The following is a 23,928-nucleotide window of genomic DNA, read 5'->3' as shown; positions in this document are numbered from 1 at the left end:
ATCTGTTTGAAAGGCCTGTTTATTGTTGGTTCTCAGCAGTTGCCATAAATCCTCAAGTCCCAGTCACTAGAGGCAGCGATGCAGACAGGTCTTGCTGGGGGAAGGCTCGTGTAGCAGACACACCCAGGTAGTAACACACCAGTTGGTTCACAGGATGTCGTCAAAGTCTTCCCCAGTGTTAAAGAGATCATGCAGCCGTACAAGTTGGGACTCCTGTGCCCCTCTGGCCAAGGGTCTACCCTCTGCTTGAGGGCCTGTATCCCACAGCTGCTCAGTGGTCACCCCAAAGGGCCTCTTGGGCCCACGTGGAGCATGTGTGGCCCAAGGGAGCTGGAGTGCACTGGTGGTCCTGGGTTCCTGTCCGTTGTTCGAGGGCTGGGGGGCCTCCTGCCCGGCCTGTGCTGCTCCAGCTAGCACAGGGTCGCTCTGCAGCGGTGTCCAGGGCTCTGTGTCCGCCTGTGTGCTGTGCCCAGGTGGCGGAAGGAACTGTGCCCATTTAGAAGGTGTGGCCCTCACCTGCTGGGCAGCACACTGTGGCGCCCTCCCAGGCCCAGGGCTCCCCCTAGCATCCCAGTCCTCATGACTGCTCCCCCTGGCCTTCCTGGCCAGGCCGGTGTGACCCTGCAGTGGAGATAAAAAGCACATGGTCATGTCCTTGGTTCAGACACTAGTGGTCAGGCAGTACCAGTTGCTGCCCCCTTGTCTCTCCCTCTGGACACTGGCTTCCCTTTCCCCATGCTTTCCACCAGCTAGTCCTCAGGTTGCAGGCCAGGAACCTGCTGGGGTTCTGAAAGTTCACCCAGTGGGGAGAGTAGGTGCCCCTAACCTCGCTCCAAACCCTCTGCCAAAGCCCAGGTCTAGGCTCTCCCCAGAGGGAAGGTATGAAGTGACCAGTCATCTGGTAGGGATGTCAGACTCAGGTCAGGGAGGGCCAGAGAGAGCTGAGCTGGTGGAGACCTAGAGGCCTTTGGCAAAGGGGTGCAGGCCCCTTCCCGCCTGCCTGCTCACTGCCAGGCTGGCAGGGAGGTCCAGGACCACACTTAGGCCTGACCTGGGGAGGTGGCCCCCATGGCATGGCCGTGGTGCTTGGGCCTGGCCGCTCCGACCCCAGGAACCAGAAGCACTGGAAATGGCATCATTTGAAAGCAATGGTGGGTAGGACCCTGCCTCACCAGCACCAAGCAGCCTGCAGGGGGTGCTGGTCTGCAGTGCTGACTTAGCTCTGCCTTCACCAAGCCTTTGCTGCCCTTGTTCCTCACCTTCCAGACAAAACAGGCTCATGGTAAGCACGGAACCCACACAGCTGGGGGGCTGAGCCCAGGGACTAGCACCTTGTGAACCGTCATTAATGTTATTCTCTAATTTGGAGGGTCAGGGCCACATCCTTATCTGCGTCGCACAGCCAGTGAGCGGCAGCACCAAAGTCCGGCCTCTGCCTCTCAGCTTGGAGCAGGCCAGGCCGGCCTTGGTCTGTGTGTGTGTGTGTGTGGGGGGGTGTCTGCCGAGGCACCTGGGGCTCTTCTGACCGTGCAGGGCAAAGCCTGCATTGGGCCCTGAGAGAGCGGCAGGGTCTGCTAGGGTTGAGGCATCAAGAACACAGCCAGGTCCTGGGCAAAGAGGGTGCCTCTATGCACAAGACACACCTGTGTCCATGAAGCTAAGGTGGACATGGTGCCTCAGAGACCAGGGTGGGGCCCATGTGACACGCAGAGGGACCCGTCCCAGCTCCAAAAAGCCCTACCACAGTTGCCTCCAAGGTATCCAAAGGCCGTCTGACCAGGTGACGGTGAGAGGCTGCAGCAGGGCGCAGCTGCTGCCGGAGAGAGGAGAAAGGAGTGGGCTTCAGACAGACAAAGGGTGGGGGTGGGGGGGAGCTGCACTTGTCCGGGCCAGTAAGTCTCCCACTTCAGCTGTCCACAAAACACGACAACTAAAAGGTTCTGTGGGCACTCAGCAGTCAGGGGGACCAGAAGAGAAATACTGTCCTCAATCACTGACCTTCTGTGTCTCCGAGGTGACCTCAGGGTCCCCCACATCCTGGCCGGTAGGGCTGTGTGGAGGCTGGACCGCACTCTGGCTCCACCTCCTGGCAGAGGGGAAGTGCTGTCAGAACCCAGTCCCATCACCACGGAGCCCCCTGCTCAGCTGTGCCACGGGCTGGGGCCCCAGCCCAGCTCCCACCCCCTGCCAGGAACTGCCGTCCTGGAACATCCAAGGCAGTCAGTCCATTTCTCTGCTCCTGGCTGAGTCGCTAGAAAGTTCTTATTTGAACCAAAATGACCTCCCAATACGCCTGCCCTGTAACGGCCACCTGGATCCAGGTGAGGCTGAACCTCAGAAAGCTCACTGCACCTGGAGAAGAAACCTGTACAAGTCGTATCTTTCCTGCTCTCTGCCAAAAGCTTCCAGAGCTGTTGGCTACTCTGGCCTCACTTTGCTTCCTCAACCCTGCCCATAAAATAAACTCTTCCCTGAGGTCAGTGCAGTCCAGATACTCAGAATTCAGGGAGTCTGGGGACGCTGCCCACGTGGTACCCAGCCCGGCCTTTGCTGTGCACCAGCAGTGCCAGGTGCCCGACCTGGCCAAGTAGGGCCGGGCAGCGATGAGCCGGCCAGCTGGCGAAGTCGGCCTCCACCAGCCGCTCCTCAGCCCACATCCTGGGGCTTGGTGGGCACGCGCCACTTGAAGAATCACCTTGTTCTAGAGGGAGCATCCGGCTTCCCTGCTGTGGATGAGGACCAGCTGCTGAACTGCAGGGCTCCGGGCAGCCCCTGCTCTCCGGAGCCCCTTTCCAGGTACTTCCACCAGCGGTTCCTGGACGGCTGGGGTTCCTCCTGACGGATGAGGAAGTGGATTTACTCTCCCAGCTGGAGAGCAGGCACTGCCCCTGCAGGTCTTCAGATCCAAGGCCTGCAGATTTTGGGGCCCTGCCTCCAGGGGAGGCCAGTGGCAGGGCGCAGCGCTCCACAGCCCACGGGCCTGTACGTATCAACAGTGCCACCCTGCCCCCCCCCCCCACGCTCCTACACCACCACCCAGCCACGCTGTGCGAGCACCTCCATGACTAGGCACTTGGGCAGAACAGGGCGTGAGCCCTGCTGTCAGGCTCTGCCAGAGAGAGGAAACACGGAGACTAGAGGTCTTCACAACCGCATCCCTCCACCAGGGGGCACCCCTCCACCAGGGGGTGCCTAGGGCATGGAGGGGAGGGAGGAAGCAGGCTGAGGTGAGGTTCATGCTAGGTTTAGAGTTCTCCAAACAGAGAGCACCAGAGTTGTGTGCACACACAGTGGCCTCCACCCTTCCAGAAGGGACAGGTCTGTCCATTCGTGCTCCTTGGAGCTTCAAGCCAAGTGCCTGCCATTCGGTAGCATCAGCAGGCCTTTACTGAACAAATGACTGAGAATGACTAAATGGAGCCCTGGGGCCAGAGCCTGCCCAGGGGGCTGGGCTGACAGCGCTGCTAACTCACCTGCGCACTCACGAGCTCTGCCGGCCCAGGACCTGCATTTCTCTCTCTGCCAGCACTAGTAGGCTCTTCTGGAGACCTTCGGGAAAGATTGCACATGCCCTTTGTAAAATGATCAGGAGGCTGAAGGCCAGGAGGAGGAGGAAGCAGAATACAGGGACTAGCCGAGGACTACCAAAGACTTCTCGGGGAGCTCCCTGCCTCAGCTCTGCAGGCCTGCTGTGGCGAGGTGATCTCCTGGCCATTCAGAGGCCCTACTGCAAGCCCCGTTTCTCCCTGGACTCGGGCTGGCTGGACCCCCAACAGCAGGAAGAGATGCAGGTGCGGGGGGCAGATGCTTCACCCAGAGAGAATGCAGCTTGGATCCTGACTTTGCCAACAACTGGCTGTCACCGTGACAGTGTGACTTTGGGTTCTATGCCATTTGCTTATGCACAGATAGGGACAGGCCTGTGTGGATGGTTGGGGGGTAGTAAACGAGGTGTGTGCTCATGGGACAACATGCCTGCCTGGGCCTGGACACAGGGACTAACGTCCTCTGGACCCCTGCAGTGCGAGAGTCCTCCCATCAGCAGGGGACAGGTCCCCATTGCACAGGCCACATGGGAGCCTTCACAGTTATGTTGTGCCTCCACCACTACGAGAGGAGAGGCATGTTCCTGAGCTTGACGTGTCACAGTGAAGGCCTCAGGGACAGTGGGGCTCTCCTGCCCCGTGAAGAAGAGTGAGGGGCCTGGACACCCAGTGGCAAGGTGCAGCGCAAAGGCCGGAGGTGAGAGCCAAAGCCACCCCCAGCCGTGCCAGACGGGGCTGTTACGTCACATGATCCAACTGGAACCCCCTCCAGTGAACTCTGAGAACCCCAAACTCCCCAAACTCTGGTAAATGTGGGCACCTCGAGTTCTGTTTGTTCGTCTGTGAGAAGAAGTCAGTGACCCTCCCAGGGCAGTTACAAAGAAGTGAGACCAGGCACAGCAAACCCTGCCCCGCACACGGGCGCCCCGCAGCGCTGTGGGGCTGTGGCCCTGTGGCTGTTACCCAGAACCCCACTCTCAGCGTCTGGGAGCTCCACTCGGTCTTCCTGCTTCTGATGGAAGAAGAAGGTGCACAAACACCCAAGAACTGGGGTGTTTGTTGTCCCATTAGAGGTGACCTTGCTTCTCTCCGGCTGCTTTCCAGCTCTTGCTTGTGCCTTCTGTGTTCTCCGGTTTCACTGTGTCGCATCTAAGGGCAGATGGTCTGAACTTTCAAAGTCACCGTATGAATGGTGGTGGCAGGGGGCATGGGGGATAAATATTGATTGAAAAAATAAAAATAAACTCACCTTACTGAGGTATAATTAAATATAAGGTCAGTCTGGTAAAAGTCCACTACTGTTAACATAAGGGGAATGGTCTGTGACACATCCATGTCACCCGGCAGCCACGGCGAGTGGACTGGAATGCGCATGTGTGAACAATGACGCCTTCACTGCACTAGTCCGTGGGGGTGGTAGACACAGCTGAATGCGCGTGTGCACTGTGTGGCCATCAGATTCAAAATGCCTAAGCGAGTAGAGCAATGAATCTGCATCACATTTTGCGTTAAACTTGAACATCCCTCTACAGAAACTATTTGGATGGTACCTTCAGAGGCCGCAGCTGTGGGCAGTTGGTGATTGGCAACTTCATCACGACAACGCACCTGCTCATGCATCACGTCTCGTGCAGAGTGTTTTTGACAAAACATCAAATCACCCAGGTGACTTAGCTCACCTACAGCTCAGACTTGGCCCTGTGACTTCTGGCTTTTCCAAAAACTAAAATCACCTTTGAGAGGGAGGAGATTTCAGACCATCAGTGAGATTCAGGAGAATATGACAGGGCAGCTGATGGCGATTGGGAGACCTGTGTGAGGTCCCAAGGTGCCTACTCTGAAGGGGACCGAGGCATCACTGTGCTATGCACAATGTTTCCAGTATCTTCTTCAATAAATAGATTTTTCATATTACATGGCTGCATACCTTCTGGACAGACCTGGTATACTGAAATACAGACATTTATGTATATAGTTAATACATACTGATAAATTATACCTTTGAAACTATCATCCCAATCAAGATATAGGGAAAAATTTTTATTAAGGTATAATGGACAAGACATAGAAAATCTCATCACCCCCAAATTTGGAATCCCCCCTCCCCAGAACACGGCTGACCCTGTGCCTCATGGTCTTGTCTGGCTTCTCTCTCTCCTCTTCTCTTCGAGTTCTTGCTGCCGAGTAGTGTCCCAGCAAAGAGCGTGCCGCGGTGTGTTTGCTTGCTCACCAGCTGACGTCTCGGTGCCCCGACCCGTCGCCAGCATCACCCTATGGGATGACTGCCGCGTCAGAGTAAGTCTCAAAACCGGGCCATGGAGGTCCTCCAACTCGGTTCTTTTTACGTTTGTCTCAGCAATTCTAGGTCTTTCACATTTGTATATGAATTTTAGGATCAGTTTGTCAATTTCTGGAACCCCAGGCTGCTGGAATCCCGACTGGGACCGGGTTGGCTCCTAGACCTGTCCAGGACGAGTTGTCACCTGGACGACACTGCGTCCCCCGGCCCCTGATCGTGTCCTCTCTCCTCACCAATCCATTCCCACCTTCTTTATTTCTCATTGCGATCTGTTGCTGTTTTTACTGAACCAATCTTACACAAGCTCAGTATATTTATACCTAAGAATTTTGTTTTTGATGGTATTGTTAATAATCCTTGATTTAAGCAATCATTTTCCAATGGTTTCCTGCATTTATGTAAACATAAAATTTAATGTACAGTATGTTGATATGGTGTCCTTGTGATCTCGCTAAACTAACTTACTAGCTCTAGTCACTTCTTGTAGGTTCATTAGGATTTCTTACATTCATGGTGTCTTTGTCCAGTTTGAGATTTGCTCTGTTTCCTGAATTGAAGAATGTAAATTTTTGATTCTGGAAAATGCTCTACTCTTTCTCTGCAAATATTGCCTTTGCCGATTCTTTTTATTCTTGTTGGGTCTCTTCTTTATACCTGCCATGTCTCTCAACTCCTATTTTCCACCTTATTGTCTATCTGGGCTGCACTGTAATTTCTTCAGGCTCATCCATTTCACCAATCCGGTCCTCCGCTGCACCGAACCCATTTAGCCTGTCTACTACAGTTTTATTCGCAATGAGTGTTCTTTGCATTTCTACACTCCTTTTGGTTCTTTTTCCAGAACTACTCTATTATTTCTTAAAGGCTCTTGCTCCTATTGCCAACCTTCTTATTTCATGAACTAATGAACACACAATATTATGATTCCGAGGTCTTTGTGGGCCTGCCTTTCTAGCCTGTCCATCTGCAGTTTTGCTCACGGGGTGTGATTCCCTAAGTGTCTCACTGTTAACTCTGAGTGCTCACTCCTCAGAACTCCATCTGCAGGGATGCTCTCCGGCCTGGGCTGACGATGCTGCTTCAGAGAGGTGCGGCGCTGACCTCTGCTTCCTGGGACTGTCTGGAAATAAATTCTCAGCTTAAAGCTTTCACATGGTGCTTAGAATAGGCTGAAAAGATATGTGGCAGCTCCTTTGTGCGTATAAAATCCCGGACCAGTATTTCCCCTCTTTAGCCAACGCCAAGGACACCGAGGCTGCCTCCCTGCGGCAGAAGAAATGCATTTCCTGGGGGACTCGGCTTTCTGTGGCGCCTCCTGCTGACCTTCTGCCTGAGTGAGCACTAGGCTTTGCTGTCCCCATTCCTGCCCACCTCCTGCAGGGACACTCCCAGCTCCACTGCCCTCACAGCCCACGCGCGTATTCCCTGGAACATGCCTTTTGCTTCGTCTTCGACCCCTGGTAGTGATTTATTTCCTTGTCACCTTGTCAGTGCATTTAACGCAGCATAGCTGGCATTTTAAATGATTTTCTAGCGGATGCCAGCACAGCAGGCCGTCCATCCGGGAGATACCTGGTCTCCACAGCTCGCTTACTCTAGGTGGGAAGATCACCCAGGGCGTCTACTCGCCGCACAGAAAGAGCTGGACCTCTGGGACAGGGGTCCCCAACCCTCACCACAGACCCACAAGATCATGCAGCTCACTGGAGGGGGGCCGCTGCAGGGGCTCCTCCCCCGGGGGGGGGTCCCCAGCCACTGGAGAGAAGCACGACAGCGCACCCCTCACAACCGCTGTACCTGTGTGGCGTCTCCAAGAGCTGGGCCTGCAGCAGATTCAATTTTTGGACGTGGCGTCTACAGTCAGCACCAGAGCCCTCACCATAAGCCTGAGAAACAAACACACAAATAACTACGTTTAAAAAGTGCTAACAGGATGCTGAGATGCACCTGTACTTCCCAAGGCCCTGGGCGCCTGCAGCACCTCGCAGGGATCAGTGACTGACAGCTGCTTGCGGAGTGACTCACACGCCAGCAGTCTGGGTTGATGAGGGCTGTCGGTCCATCTGGCTGCTGGCTGGACCCCCACCTCTACACATCAAAGCCAAACTCAGTCCCAAACCCCACCCCAAATGATTAGTGAACATAAGAAATTCAGGAGCCATACAAATTGCTACTACACATATGAAATAGTCTCTGATAACCAAAGGAATACCAATTAAAATGCTACTTTTCCCCCCATGGAGCTGTTACTCATGTGTTCAACAAATGTTTATTGAGCACCTACTATGGTCAGCAACATGGATGGACCTGGAGGGCATTATGCTCAGTGAAATGGGCCAAGACAGAGACAAACGTATAGAACTTAGTTTTTACATGGAACCTAGAAAACACAATAAATGAACACGCAGAACAGAAACAAACCCACACATACAGAGAACAGATGGGTGGCCATCGGAGGAGGCACAGGGGCGGAGAGGGCAGGCGGGCAGTGGGGGACAGTCACTGGCGGGAAGTGCAGCCCAGGGCATGTGGTCGGCAGTACTGTGATGGCAATGGGTGGCGCCGAGCGGGGACTAGACTCCTCTGGGGGACCGTTTATGTCTGACCATTATGTTATACACCTGATATTAATATCAATGTCATTATTCAATGTCAACTGTAATTAAAAAAATAAATTTATCAAAAAGAGATGGGGATGGCTGGGGGAAAAGCAGGTGTGAAGTGAGGCTGGGAAGTGCGGGGATGGGAAACCGGGAGAGAAACACAGCCAGGGGACAGGAGTCCAGTGACAGGGTCTGAGTACAGGTCCTGAGGATGAGGAGGCAACAAGGTGTGACAGAGGCCACTGAGAGTGTGGTCAGCGGAGCACTGAGTGTGCCCCGTTCTTCGCAGCATGGAGATCGGAGAGCGCAGATGACAAGGGCAGCGGTGTGACGGCCCGGGGGGACCGAGCTCCCTTTGTGGGCAAGCTCAGATGAGAATAAAAGGGGAAGAGCTAGAGGGGACAGAAAGCTAAAAAGGGACTGGAATCCACAGGTGGCCTCACCAGCAGGATGTGTTCCTGCTCCTGCGTGGCAGGGGCCCCTGGCTCAGCACTGAGATGCTTCCCCATCTGGGCACAAACGAGGCTCCATTTCCAGTCTTCCCTGTGGTGGGGTGCGGCCGTGACACTAGGTTCTCCCCAGGGGAGTGTGCGCCACCCTCAGGCCTGGCCCCTGAACGCCTCCCGGGGGCTCCTCCTTGATGCTGTCAGCCTCAGGACAATAGGAGCCCAGGTCCCTGGAGGGCCACACCATGGACTGGACCCTGCTGACTGCAGTCCCTCCCAGGCCTGTTCTAAGAGCAAGAGAAACAGCTGCTGCCATGTCTCACCCTGCCAGTGTTGGTGTCCACCTCTCGCTGCAGCCCGGGCAACCCCGAGTCACGCCCCATTGCACGTACACATAGGTGCTGAGCAGGCAGCGTGGCCCCTGGGGGAGAACTCGGGAATGCAGGCCAACACTTACACAGGCAGCGGCCCCTTGTCCCTGCCGGCTGTGTGCCAGGCTCAGGGAGGCCTGGGCAGCCAGCTGCCCTTGCAGATTGATGGTCTCCACCCCACGAATCCCTGGCTGCTTGGCCTGGAGGAGGGCATCTGAGTCCGAAGGGCCAATTGGATCACTTCTGCCAGGAGTTGACCACTGGTCGACTCCTTCCAGAAGGCATGCAGTGGGACCCTGTGGTTTGTGAGTAAAGCCATGAACTGCCTGGGGAGAGAGAGGCAGGAAGAAGGGAGGAAAAGATGGTGCCTGCCGGTCAGCCACTGTGCCCCTCAGTTTAAAAGATATCCTCTGAAACAAAAATTTAACTTCTAGAATTTGTCCTAAGTAAGTAAGTAATTGGCCAAGTGAAGAAAAGAGGGGTTTGTAAGAAGCTCCACTGCAGAGCTGTTCATCACAATAAAAACTAAAATGAACAGAAATGCCCATTGAGGTGAGATTGGTCATTTACTCACTTGACACATATTTACTGAGCACTTTCCACGTGTCGGGCACTGTGCCAGGTACTGAGAGGCGGCCGCTCAGCCACGCCAGCAAGGCCTCTGCTCACGGGGAACCTCCAGTCTGGGATGGACCAGGTTTCCATAAACACACTGTGACATAATTGCTTTCCCCTTTCTTTTAAAAGAAGATTCCATTTATTTATTTGGAAAGAGGGGAAAGGGGGGAGAAAGAGAGAATAAGAAACACGGATGCGAGACACAGTGATCGGCTGCCTCTTTTACACACTCTGTCTGAGAACCAAACCCGCGACCCTGACTGGGAACAGAACTGGTGACCATTCGCGTTGTGGACGATGCCCAACCAACTGGGCATCGTCCATACAGATCCATACAGATCAGGGACACTTCAAAATAACTCCAGATCAGGGTAATGAGAATAGCTGGGTGAACTTGAACAAACTCCAACAATGGGCACGAAGGCCCTGGCAGGGGTGCAGGCCTAGGCTGCTTCCACGTCCAAAGGAAAAGTCCCCACGGCTGAGAGGTGGTGGATGAGGCCGGAACCAGGGAAGGGGGGTCGATAAGGAAAGAAGGAAGGACCGTTAGGGGTGTTAAAGAGATCCCGTGGGTCAGCAGGTGTGGGCCTGCAGAGAATCCTGACGCTAGGTGAAAAAACAGGCCAGGTAAGAGCTCGTAGAACGTGGTCCCTTCAGCCTGCATCCTTGCTCGCTCAGCATCTCTAGACCGCCTCCACAGCCCAAGCGCGCCCCACCCCCGACTCCCACCCCTGCGACCACTGTCAGCTGTCTGCCACTGCCAGCTGGGTCTAATTCTGTCATCTTTTTGGGGGCCCCTGCACTTTCTTTCATTGTGCCCAGTCTAGTCTTATTTATTTATTTTTAAATTTTTATTGATTTTAGAGAGAGAGAAAGGGAGAAGGAGAAAGAGAAAAGCATCAATTCATTGTTACTTGTGGTGCCCATTTACCTATGCATTCATTGGTTAGGTCTTGTATGTGCCCTGACCAGGACCAAACCCACAGCCTCGCCATGGCTGGTGTGGCTCAGTGGATTGAGTGCTGGCTTTCTGACCAAAGGGTCACTGGTTCAATTCCCAGTTAGGGCACATGCCTGGGTTGCAGGCCAGGTCCCCAGTAGGGGGCATGCAAGAGGCAACCACATATTGATGTTTCTCTCCCAGCTCTCTAAAGATAAATAAATAAAATCTTAAAAAAAAAAAAAAACCCAGAGACTTCCGCCAAGATGGAGGCATAGGTGGATGTGCTGTGCCTTCTCACACAACCAAGATTAGAGAAAACTAAATAGTAGCAACAGAAAACAGAACACGGTAGCCAGAACACGGAAAATTGAACTTTTCGGAAGTCCATTAACAACAAATACTTCAGCCTGACCGGTAAGGGGCGAAACCAGCGGCTGGCGGAGCAGGGTTGCACAGGAGGACTTGGCCAGACACACTCAGGCCCGCGGAATCCAGGCGCAGGGTCAGACCTAGTGAGCGACCCAGCGAGCAACTAGGCGAGCGACCGACGGGGAGACAGCCGGGCCCGGGGCTGCTTGTTGACTGAGGTTGCACATTTGTGCGAGGGTGGACAGGCAAGGGAGTGGGCGGTTGGACAGGGCCAGCAGGTCCCCACGGCAAGCGGCAGTGGAGGGCGCCACCATTTCCCTGTTCTGACCCCACCTCCACATACAGCGTCATAACCCAGCGACTCTGAGTGGCCTGGCCCAGGTGAACCACCTAAGGCGCTGCTCCTCCGCACCCAGCTGTGAAAAGCGGCAGAGGGGGTCGCCATTTCCCCGCTCTGGCCACGCCCCCACATACAGCGTCACAACCCAGCGACCTGGGAGTCCAAGGTGCCGCTTCTCACACTTAAAGGGCCCGAACAGACCAAGAATGGCGCAGGAGGATCTCAGAGCCCCAGAGCCAATAAATCTAAGCGATGAAGAAATAGCAAAACTCACAGACGCACAGTTTAAAACATTGGTGATCAGGATCCTCACAGAACTGGTTGATTATACCGACAAATTAGACAAATATATGAAGGCGAAACTAATTGAAATGAATGGAATTGCACAGGACACCAATAGCAATGAAAAGGAAACTGGGACTCAAATCAATGGAGTGGACCAGAAGAAAGCAAATAATGGCCAAATAGAAAAGAGTCAAGAAGCAAGAATTCAAAGAAATGAGGAGAGTCTTAGGAACCTCCAGGACATCTTTAAACGCTCCAACATCCGAATTATAGGGGTACCAGAAGGGGGAAAGGAACAGCCACCAGTGGAAAACTTATTTGAACAAATAATAAAGGAGAATTCCCCCAATCTGGCAAAGGAAATAGACTTCCAGGAAATCCAGGAAGCTCAGAGAGTACCAAAGAAGTTGGACCCAAGAAGGAACACACCAAGGCACATCGTAATTACATTAGCCAAGATTAAAATGAAGGAGAGAATCCTAGAAGCAGCAAGAGCTAAGGGGACAGTCACCTACAAAGGAGTCCCCATCAGACTGTCAGCGGATTTCTCAAAAGAGACCTTACAGGCAAGAAGGGGCTAGAAAGAGGTATTCCAAGTCATGAAATCTAAAGACCTACAACCAAGATTACTCTATCCAGCAAAACTTTCATTTAAAATGGAAGGACAGATAAGGTGCTTCTCAGATAAGATCAAATTCAAGGAGTTCATCATCACCAAGCCCTTATTATATGAAATATTAAAGGGACTTATCTAAGAAAAAGAAGTTAAAGAAACATGAACAGTGAAAGAACAACAAACTCACAGTTATTAACAACCACACCTAAAACAAAAGCAAACTAAAAGGACAGCTAGATCAGGAGTGGAAACATAGAAATGAAGATCTCAAGGAGGGTTAGCAACAGGGGAGTGGGAGGAGGAGAAGGGGGGAGAAGGTACAGAAAATAAGTAGCATAGACAGTAGATAGAAAATAGATGGGGGGGCAAGAATAGCATGGGAAATATAGAATCTAAAGGACTTGAGACACATGGTCATAAACTAAAGGGGGGTGATGGTGGGGATGGGGGGTAGGGTGGAGGGGAATAAAGGGGGAATAGAACAACTGTAACAGCATAATCAATTAAAAATTAAAAAAAACAAAAACAAAAAACCCAAACCCACAGCCTCGATGTATCTCCAAGCCAACTGAGCTACCTGGCTAGGGCCAGCCTAGGTTTTTGTTTTGGCTTTATCCTCACCCAAGAACACATTTATTGATTTTAGAGAGAGGAAAGGAGGGAAACATTGATCCTGAATGTGCCCCAGGGCCAGGCTAAGTCTATACTGTGCGTGCATGTGTTCATTAGTCTCTCTGGCCCTTCCATAGGGGATCTTTGAGGGTGAGAGCGACAACACTGGTACTGAAAGGTGCTCAATAAATACTTGCTGAAGGAATGACTGAACGGTCGAAGGTACCTTTCCAGTTCCTGCTCCATTCATTTCACTTGCTGAAGGAACAGGAGCCTAGGGAGCAGGGGCTCTTTCTGCATCTTGTGGACTTGATCTCAACAGCAAAATGCTGGGACTCTGTGAGCAGCAGACTTCCTCAGCGCTAGGGCCAACCTGCTTCCTGGCACGGGTACTAGATGCCCTGTTTCTTTCTTTCTTTTTTTTTTAAGATTGTATTTAAAAAAATACAATCTTTTTTTAAAATGTATTTTAAAAAATACAATCATTTATTTATTTTTAGAGAGAGGGAAAGGGAAGAATAAAGAAAGGGAGAAAAATATCAATGTGTGGTTGCCTCCCACATGCCCCAACTAGGGACCTGGCTCACAACCCAGGCATGTGCCCTGACCGGGAATTGAACTGGCAACCCCCCAGATTCACAGCCCAGCACTCGGTCTACTAAGCCACACCAGCCAGGGCTGGATGCCCTGTTTTGTAGGACTCACCCGCAAAAATGACTGCTGCTCTCCACAAACTTTGCATGTCCACTTGAGACTCTTTTTCACCTATGATGAAATTTTGGAAATGTGGCTTAGGTATTATTTAAAACAGGTAGAACTGGATCATAAAAATAATTTTAAAAGATCAATGAGAAAAAAAATCAAGAGTCCCCAAACAAACCCACACACGCACAAACCCACGCATAAAAACTCAGCATATTATAAAGGCGGGGAAAGAACAGACTATGAATAAGCGGTGCCGGGAAGGGCAGCTGTCTGCATGAAGCAAACTCCAGTTGGATTGCTACCAGGTATGGTTCACAGAAGGAATTCTGCAACATTTCATTCTGATTCTTGATAAACCTAACTAGGTGGGTTCTCAGCATGATAAAATACCTATACCCAGTTTGAAGCTGAAGAATCACTACCAGCATCCCCACAAAAGCCCTAACGTGCCAAGGACCCCCACTATTATTTACCATTTTTCCCCTGGATGTTTAACAAGTGGAATTTTTTAAGAGAAGGTAATAAAAGGTATAAAGATTGGAAAGGAGAAAAAAGAAAACTATCATAACTTATAGATATGAGGTGTTTTGTTTTTTTACTCGAAAACCCAGGAGAATCCAATAAAAAACTACCAAAGACTGCAAACATCTAGGGAGAACCTATGCATGCCAGCAACAAAGAAAATGGTATCAGCAGGCGCCAAAGCTGCTTGAAGAAACAGAATGCGGTAGCATGTTCAGTATCACAAGAATATCTAGGTTGGTTCATAAAAGTTAGTATGATTAATATGATCCTAATACCAATGTGCCTCGACATTCTAAGGCAGATGAGCAGCATCTAATACAAATTCGAGTGGGTATATCTCATGATTTAGCGATTCTACTCACTTCTTAGCATCTACCTCAAACACCATACAAATACTGTGTAGGCACATACGTAAGTGGGAAATGCATTTAGAAAACAATAAAGTGTCTGGAACAACACACAGTGACTGGGGCGTGGCTAGAGAGAGGCTGCAGGGTGTAACAGAATCTTTGCAGTCGACAGCCAGGGCTCTGCCATGTATTAGAGCCAGGGCTCTGCTATGTATTAGCCGGAGAGACCAAAAGACTGATACCTCCTCAGAGTCTGTTGCAACAGAGCGAGATATGCGAGATTGCCTGGTACACAACAGACTTGAAATTAACCTGTTAGCTCTCTTCCCCCTCTGGTTTCAACTCACTTTTCAGAGTTGAACATGACCGTGAGAGCACGCATTATGTGACGCGTGAAAAACTTTTAGATGGAAATATTCCCATTTACTTTCAACCCCTAGAAAAGTCTGAAAAATAAAGTAAAAACCGTTTCCAAGCCCCTAAAGAAGTCTGATGCCATTCTTTTTCAGAATACAGCAGACTGGAAAATACCTTGGGAGGAGGGACTTTCAGAAGCGATACACTGGCTGTAAGCGGGAGATAGAATACGATCTAGTTAACAACACAGGGTGGGGCGAGAGTAGGTTTACAGTTGTTCATAAACGGTTTTACTTACAACTGCAAACCTTTGGCAGCAAGGTTAGGCTTAGGCTTTGGCAGCAAGCATCCCATCCTTCGGATGAAGGAGCCAAGGAGCGACGGCAGGGGGCGCACAGGAGCTTCCTAGTTCAAAAACCGCCAACTCCCTTGTGTTTAGATAAAGAGCCACTTTCTGGGCCGCTGCCGCAGAAACTATCATTGCTGGTTTCTACCAATCTTACAATCACCAGGCAAAACACGGAAAAAGCCCGGCGCGGCGTCATGGGGAAGCGACATCAATGAACCCCAGTCCCCAAGTGGTCAACGTCATCTGCCCGGGCCTTAGGTGCACCGCGCGACCACACGAGGCGGCGCCCACGTCAGGTGGATGGGCCTGGGCAGGGCGCAGGGAGGAGGTCCGGTCCTGGAGCCTGGAGGGGAGGCCGACGCCCACCCCACCTGGTGTGCCTGGAAGACATGGCAGCAGCAGCACCGCAGGACCCGAGCCTGCGGAGGAGGCTCCATGGCGGCCTCCGGCCAGGCTTCGCGAGGGCGTGCGCTCCCAATGGACCTCCGCTCAGTTCCCGCGTCCTCCGGGTTCTGCTCCCAGGAGGCACTCGGATGCCCCCAGCCACAGCCCCGGCCCCGCCCCACCTCGTGTGCGCGTGCGCCCTGCGCTTCTGCCCGCCCGGGCCGCGCCCCCTGCCGGCGCACGGAGGAGGCCAGCCCCACCCCCGCGTGCGCCGGGCGCCCGGGCCTCGGCCCACGCCGCCCCTGCAGGAGCCCCCTCCCCGCTTAGCCCCCAGCGCTTCTGGGCCGTTGGCTGGGCCCCTTGCTACACCAGGACTGCAATCCGCATTTGCTGCCCAGTCGGGCGTAGTTTGTGGTTTGAATTAGTGTTTGATCTCAGACCAGTTCCCTTCTCTCCCTGGGCCAGCACTTCCTCGTGGGGTCGCTGGACGGATCGTAGTCGCGAGGGCAGGGCCTCGACCCGTTGCTGCGGGTCCAGCCTTCGCCCGCACTGTTCCCTCTGCTTCTTCCAGTCCCGGAGAGGTGGCGAAGAGGGTGCTGGAGGGCGCCTCCCCCCGGCCCACCTCTTGGGCCCGAGGCTGGAATTTGCGGGACAACTGAGCGGACGTGGTCAGTTAACCTGGAGCCCGAGCCGGGAGGGCCGGGCAGCGGAGGACGCCGGGAAGCAGTCACGGTCACGGAGGCGGCGGTAAACGAAACCAGTTCAGTCTGCAGCCCGCGGAAGCCCCACTGCTCAGGCCCCACTCTGCAGGTGCAGGAGCAAGGCTGCCAAGGCAGGCGCGGGGTCGCAACCTGCGGTCCCCAGCGGCAGAAGCCAAACCCGAGCCTGTGAAGACTGTCAGTGACTGCCAGTTTCCCTATTTTTCACTTCCTCCCCATCTCAGGCAGATCAGAGAAAGCCAATTATGCTGCCCCACCAACATCCTGCTTCCAGTCAGCCAACCCCAGCGTCGCCGCCCCACGCGCACCAGAAGACGGGTGGTTTTCTAAGCCTCCCCACCCTGCTGCCTGGGTTCGCAGTGTCTGCTAAGTGCGAGTGGCAGTGGCTGATTCCTTTTCTATAGCATGTGCTGGGTAAATAGTCCCTCTTCTTTTTTAGGGGAGTCTTTATTTCTATGTTCGAGTCACGCGCGAAGAATGTTTTATGCTTAATGAAAAAGAGCAGAATAAAAATTTCAGACACAGTATGAATTCAACTTTGAAAAAATAAATATAGAAAACAAGAAACACCAAAATACTGAGCAATAGTCTTAAGGAAACATTGTTTTTCTACTTTTCTCTATTTTTTCCCCTCCTTTCTGAAATAAACATGTAATCCTTTTAAAACTCATAGATATGTGTTTTTTTCTTGAAAATCATAAGAATGATTTAATGAATGGTTTGGTACACTATTTCACTTGGTAAGTAGGTTTAAAACATATATGCAGATAGCCCTGGCCTGTGTGGTTTGGTTGGAGGGTTGTTCTGTAACCCAAGGGTCGCAGGTTCAATTCCTAGTCAGGGATACATTCCCAGGGTTTGGATTCTCTCTCCATTTGGGGTGTGTCTGAAAGGCAACCAATCCATGTTTCTCTCATATCAATGTTTCTCACTCTCTCCCTCTTCCATTTTTGCTAAAGCAATGGAAAAAAAAGTCCTCAGGTGAGGATTGAAAAATAAAAAGAAATATACAAATATACAGAATAAACATACATTAACATTTTTAGTTGACATGTCCCTATCCATCCAGCTGGGTGCTCTGGTTCAGACTGCGTGTGCCAGGGCCAGTTCCTCTGCTGGCTAGCATTCAGCTCAGTAAGTCCTTTCTTCCAGAGAAGCTTTAGGCTGTGAAAGTTTGTTTTTTTTTTTCAAGATTTTATTTATTTAGAATTTCTGACCAAGATGGAGGTGTAGATAGACACTGTGTGTGCCTTCTCACACAACCAAAATAAAGACAACAACAATTTAGAAACAAAATAACAACCAGAACTGACAGAAAATTGAACTGTATGGAAGTCCAACAACCAAGGAGTTAAAATAGACAAATTCATCCAGACCAGTAGGAGAGGCGAAGTCAGGCGGAGAGGGATCGGGGCAGAAAAAGGGGTGGCTTTTGGACACTGAGCGGACAAGGCAGCAGCTGACAAATCCCAGGCACGCAAGATGGCAGCGGGCGGACTCTGGGCGCAGTGTAGCAACAGGCAGACCCAATGGGGCAGTGATTGTGAAGTAGGGCACAGCACGCCAGGCGGCTGGCGGACAGGGTGGTCCCACATTCGCACGCAGATAAACCAGGAGAAACTGGGGAGTGAAACAGACCCGCAACCCAGGGTCCCAACAGGAAAATAAAGCCTCAAACCTCTGACTGAAAACACCTGTGGGGGCTGAGGTGCTGGGAGAGACTCCTAAGCCTTGCAGGAGAACTTGTTGGAGAGACCTACAGGGTCCTAGAAGGTACACAAGTCCAACCACCCGGGAATCAGCACCGGAAGCGCCCAAATTGCTTGTGGGAAGTAGGGGAAGAGACTGAAATCCAGCAGAGAGTGGAGCAAGTGCCATTATTCCCTCTCAGACCCCTCCCCCACATACAGCATCACAATCCACAATGACATGATGCCTGGCCCCGGTGAACACCTAAGGCTTTGCCATTCATACATAACAGGCATGACCAGAACCACTCCCCCAAAAATGGCCCAAACAGAAGAATAGATCAAAGCTCCACAGCAAATACAACTAAGTGACCAAGAGATAGCCAACCTATCAGATGAACAGTTCAAAACACTGGTGATCAGGATGCTCACAGAATTGGTTGAATTTGTTCACAGAATTTCACAGAATTAGATGAAAAAATGAAGGCTATGCTAAGTGAAATGAAAGAAAATGCACAAGGAAGCAACAGTGATGGGAAGAAAACTGGGACTCAAATCAATGGTGTGGACCAGAAGGAAGAAAGAAACAACCAAACAGAAAAGAATGAAGAAACAAGAATTCTCCTGGCTGGTGTAACTCAGTGGATTGAGCGCGGGCCTGTGAACAAGAGGATCATGGTTCGATTCCCAGTCAGGGCACATGCCTGGGTTACAGACCAGTTCCCAGTAGGGGACGCACTAGAGGCAACCATACATCGCTATTTCTCTCCTTCTCTCCTTCCCTTCCCCTCTAAAGATAAATAAAATCTAAAATCAAACAAACAAAAATTCAAAAAAATGAGAAGCTCAGGAACCTCCAGGACATCTTTAAATGCTCCAACATCCAAATTATAGGGGTACCAGAAGGGGGAAGAGGAAGAGCAACAAGTGGAAAAGTTATTTGAACAAATCATAAAGGAGAATTTCCCCAATCTGGCAAAGGAACCAGATGTCCAGGAAGCTCAGAGAGTCCCAGAGAAGTTGGACCCAAGGAGGAACATACTAAGGCACATCATAATTATATTAGCCAAGATTAAAATGAAGGAGAGAATCCTAGAAGCAGCAAGAGATAAGGAGACAGTCACCTACAAAGGAGTTCCCATCAGACTGTCAGCTGATTTCTCAAAAGAAACCTTGCAGGCAAGAAGGGGCTGGAAAGAAGTATTCCAAGTCATGAAAGGCACCCAAGATTACTCTATCCAACAAAGCTATCATTTAGAATGGAAGGGCAGATAAAGTGCTTCTCAGATAGGGTCAAATTCAAGAAGTTCATCATCTCTAAGTCCTTATTATATGAAATGTTAAAGGGACTTACCTAAGAAAAAGATAAAAAACATGTAGTAAAATGCCAGCAAACTCACGATTATTAACAACCACACCTAAAACAAATACAAACTAAGCATACAAGTAGAACAGGAACAGAACCACAGAAATAGAGATCAATCACATGGAGGGTTAGCAACGGGGGAGTGGGAGGTGGAGAGAGGGGGGAAAAGGTACAGAGAATAAATAGCATAGATGTAGGTAAAAAATAGGGGGAGGGCAATAATAGTATGGGAAATGTAGAAGCTAAAGAAGTTATGATACATGGACATGAACTAAAGGGGGGAATGTGGGTGGGAGAGGGTGTGTAGGGTGGAGGGGAATACAGGGGGGAAATGGGACAACTGTGATAGGATAATCAATAAGATATATTTTTAAAAAATATTTTATTTATTTACCTTAGAGGAAAAGACAGGAAAGGAAGAAAGAAACATCAACCTGTTGTTGCCTCTCTCACCCCCCCTGCTGGGGACCTGGCCTGCAACCCGGGCACGTGCTCTAACTGGGAATTTAACCAGTGACCCTTTGGTTTGCAGGTTGGTGCTCAATCCATTGAGCCACAGCAGCCAGGGGTGGCTGTAACAGTTTTTAATACTGTTCTGGTTGTTAAGCATTTGGCATAGCATTCCAGGTTGAATGATAAATAGGCGAAAAAAAGTACGTGTATTTTTTTGTACATTCCTTTATCATACTGAAGGGAAGCAGAGTTTGTCAACCCCAAAATATGTTTCTTTGGGATATTACCATAAGCTGGTTATTTTTAAGAAATGAGACTCCAGAAAAACTTTGCCCTTCCCTTGAAGTTTAGACGGAGGACCTGCTCCAGAAAAGGAGCTCTTGTCACAGAGAACTAAAGTTTAATAGGAGCTAGTATGTTTCAGACAGTGGGGAGCGAGCAAGGCCTTTTGGATCAAAGTCCTCTCTGAGCCCATTGCTAAATATGGACCAGTAAACATTTGCTTCCCAAACATTTGCTCTCCATCTCCCCGTGAATAGCCGAGCCACTTGGAAGTCCCGAACCACTATGTTCTCGCTTTGCTCCTCAGGTCAAGGTGGCATGTAGACCTCAACTGCAGATGTTTCCTTGGGCCCCATATTCTTATGGAACCCCTGTATGTGCATCGTACTTACATTTGGTTATTTTCTCTGGTTAATTTGTCTCGTGTCAATTATTAGATGGGCCAGAAAGACAAAGTGGGTCAGAGGAAACTTCCCCTCCCTCATAATAGAAAAAGATTTCTCTTTTATATTCTCCTATTTAATTTTTTGGTATATTCTCAAATTTGTACTTCTACATGGTATACAAAACACTTATCCTGCCCTGGCCAGATAGCTCATTTGGTTGGAGCATCATCCCGATATGCCAAGGTTGCGGGTTTGATTCCTGGTCAGGGAGCATAAAAGAATCAAGCAATGGCCCTGACTGGTGTGGTCAGTGGATTGAGTGCCAGCCTGTGAACCAAAGGGTCATGGGTTCAATTCTTGGTCAGGGCACATGCTTGGGTTGTAGGCCAGGTCCCCAGTTGGGGGCACATGAGAGGCAACCACACGTTGAAAGTTTCTTTCTCCGTTCCTTCCCCTCTGTCTAAAAATAGATAAAATCTTTTAAAAAAGATTTTATTTATTTATCTTAGAGGGGGAAGGGAAAGAGAGAGGGAGAGAAATATCAATGTATGGTTGCCTCTCGTACATTCCCTGCTGGGAACTGACCTGCAACCCAGGCATGTGCCCTGACTGGGACTCGAACTGCGATCCTCACAGGCCTGCACTCAATCCACTGAGCTACACCAGCCAGGGCTAAATAAAAACTTGTTTAAAAAATCAACCAATGAAGACTTCCACCAAGACAGAGGTGTAGGTGGAAACATTGTGCCTTCTTGCACAACCAAGTCTAAAAACAACAAAGTTTTAGCAACAAAAAATGCAGCCAAACCACAGAAAATTGAACTATACAGGAGTCTGACAACAACGAACCACTCAGCTAGACTGGTAAGAGGGGCGGAGCCAGAAGCGGAGCGGGTTGGGCAAAAAAGATCCCCCCGCCCCAGGCTTACAGGCAGCCAAGGGCAAATCCCAGGTGAGGGGTAGCGATGGGGAGACCCAGTGAGGGCGCAAGGTGGTAGGCTGACCTCGGTCACACCTTTGCTCACAGATAAACCAGCGAAGGAGCAAGCAGTGAGATGGACTGGGCAGGCCCCAGTGGCAGGAAGGAGCAAAGGGGACCGCTACTGCCCCTCTCTGACCCTGCCCCCACATACAGCATCACAAACCAGCGACCTGGGTGGCCCCGCCCTGGTGAACAACTAAGGTTCCTCTCCTCATACGTAACAGGAGCGAACAGATAAAAACATGGCTCAGAAAGAACTCAGAGCTCCAGAGACCATAAATCTAAGTGAACAAGAAATTGCCAACCTATCAGAGGCACAGTTCAAAACACTGGTGATCAGGATGCTCACAGAACTGGTTGATTTTAGCCACAAATTAGAGGAACATATGAAGGCTAAACAAATTGAAATGAAGGAAAATGCACAGAAAAACAATAGTGATGAAAAGGAAACTGGGACTCAATTCAAAGGAGTGGACCAGAAGGAAAAAAAAAAATGACCAACAGAAAAGGATGAAGAAACAAGAATTCAAAAAAATGAGGAGAGGCTAAGGAATCCCCAGGACATCTTTAAACGCTCCAACATCCGAATTATAGGGGTACCAGCAGGGGGAAAGGCACAGCCACCAGTGGAAAACTTATTTGAACAAATAATAAAGGAGAATTTCCCCAAGCTGGCAAAGGAAATAGACTTCCAGGAAATCCAGGAAGCTCAGAGAGTCCCAAAGAAGTTGGACTCAAGAAGGAACACACCAAGGCACATCATAATTACATTAGCCAAGATTAAAATGAAGGAGAGAATCCTAGAAGCAGCAAGAGATAAGGGGACAGTCACCTACAAAGGAGTTCCCATCAGACTGTCAGCTGATTTCTCAAAAGAGACCTTACAGGCAAGAAGAGGCTGGAAAGAAGTATTCCAGGTCATGAAATTTAAAGACCTACATCCGAGATTGCTCTATCCAGCAAAGCTTTCATTTAGAATGGAAGGACAGATAAAGTGCTTCTCATATAAGATCCATTCAAGTGGTTCATCATCCCCAAGCCATTATTATATGAGATGTTAAAGGGACTTATCTAAGAAAAAGATAAAAAGGATGAACAGTGAAAGGACAGCAAACTCACAGTTATTAAGAACCACACCTAAAACCAAAGCAAGCTAAGAGGACAGCTAGATCAGGAGTGGAACCATAGAAATGGAGATTACATGGAGGGTTAGCAACAGGGGAGTGGGAGGAGGAGAAGGGGGGAGAAGGTACAGAAAATAAGTAGCATAGACAGTAGATAGAAAATAGATAGCGGGGAGGGTAAGAATAGTATGGGAAATATAGACTCTAAAGAATTTGAGACACATGTTCATGAACTAAAGGGGGAAATGGTGGGGGAGGGGTATACAGGGTGGAGGGGAAGGGAGGGGGGAATAGAGCAAATGTAATGGCATAATCAATAAAAAATAAATAAATTAAAAAAAAATAAAATATACTTAAAAATCAACCAATGAACACATAAATAGGTGGAACAAATCTGTTTTTTTTCCTCTCCTTTCTCTAAAATCAGTAATTAAAAAAATTTTAATCCTAATTTCAGCTTATTTAAATCTTTCTAATTGATTACAATCAATGTAAGACTTTACATTGTGTGGAAGTCTGATGTGCTCCTATATCTTAATTATGGCCAAGAACATAGTCTTTCTAGCAAGAATGTTTTTAACTTACTTTATGGCAAAAGCATTTGATCAGTTTGTATAAATACTGGAAAGGAAGCGACATTGATGAATTAGTGACTTTTTTTAGTGACCAATCTAAACTTGTTTCGGCTCCCTCTTTCCAGAAGCAAAGAGAGGTGGTCAGCACACTCTAGACGTTGTCGGATACAAGGAACAAAGGTCATCTAAAGGTCCCATGTGCTTCTCCGTCCATGCCCAGGGTAAGGGTCCAAACCAGGGTTGCGGCCCCCGCCGGGCTGTGGTCGGGCTCTCTCTATACAGTTTTGTAGCTGGCTGGAAGTGGATTCCCACAAACCTTACAGACAAGAGTGTGGTCACCATCTCCCTGGGCAAGGGCCTGACCAGGGGCCAGGTGGCCAACTTGGGTCTCTTGTGCTCTCTGGTGTCACTTCAGGGAGACAGCATTCTCGCTGCCACCCCACGCATGAAGCATGACGATGTCGGGAAGGGCTTCCACGTGGGAGCTGAGCCCTCCTCGCCTGGCTCCGCTAGATGCAGGCTGTGCAGCCCCAAGCAGCCCAGGAGCCTGGGACCCAGCCGTCACTGCCACTGTGGACCAGGACTACCCCAACAGACTTTGTTGTTACGAAAGAAAATGGTTCTTCAGTTCCTTGG

General features: G+C 50.2%; 1 protein-coding gene across 4 annotated transcripts; it reads right to left on the bottom strand.

Moving 5' to 3' along the window:
- Positions 1-37: 37 nt before the first annotated feature.
- On the bottom strand, positions 38-15,898 carry MRNIP (MRN complex interacting protein). Of its 4 annotated transcripts, none has more exons than XM_037136366.2 (8): positions 15,705-15,898; positions 13,753-13,812; positions 7,642-7,730; positions 3,474-3,549; positions 2,696-2,835; positions 1,999-2,086; positions 1,742-1,813; positions 38-621 (listed from the first exon to the last, which is right to left on the bottom strand). In XM_037136366.2, exons 1-8 carry the CDS (start codon positions 15,768-15,770, stop codon positions 148-150), a joined length of 1,065 nt encoding a protein of 354 aa, XP_036992261.2. In that variant the 5' UTR covers positions 15,771-15,898; the 3' UTR covers positions 38-147. The 4 variants fall into 4 exon arrangements, with proteins under 4 accessions (XP_036992261.2, XP_036992262.2, XP_036992263.2 ...); XM_037136367.2 differs by having other exon boundaries at positions 1,742-1,810; positions 15,705-15,861; XM_037136368.2 differs by lacking the exon at positions 1,742-1,813 and having other exon boundaries at positions 15,705-15,861.
- Between the last annotated feature and the right edge of the window lie 8,030 nt (positions 15,899-23,928).

Source organism: Artibeus jamaicensis, unplaced genomic scaffold (genome assembly GCF_021234435.1).
Source record: "Artibeus jamaicensis isolate MK-2021 breed Jamaican fruit bat unplaced genomic scaffold, CSHL_Jam_final scaffold_286, whole genome shotgun sequence".
Classification (NCBI taxonomy): Eukaryota; Metazoa; Chordata; class Mammalia; order Chiroptera; family Phyllostomidae; genus Artibeus; species Artibeus jamaicensis.
This window is presented reverse-complemented; position numbering and strand designations above follow the sequence as displayed.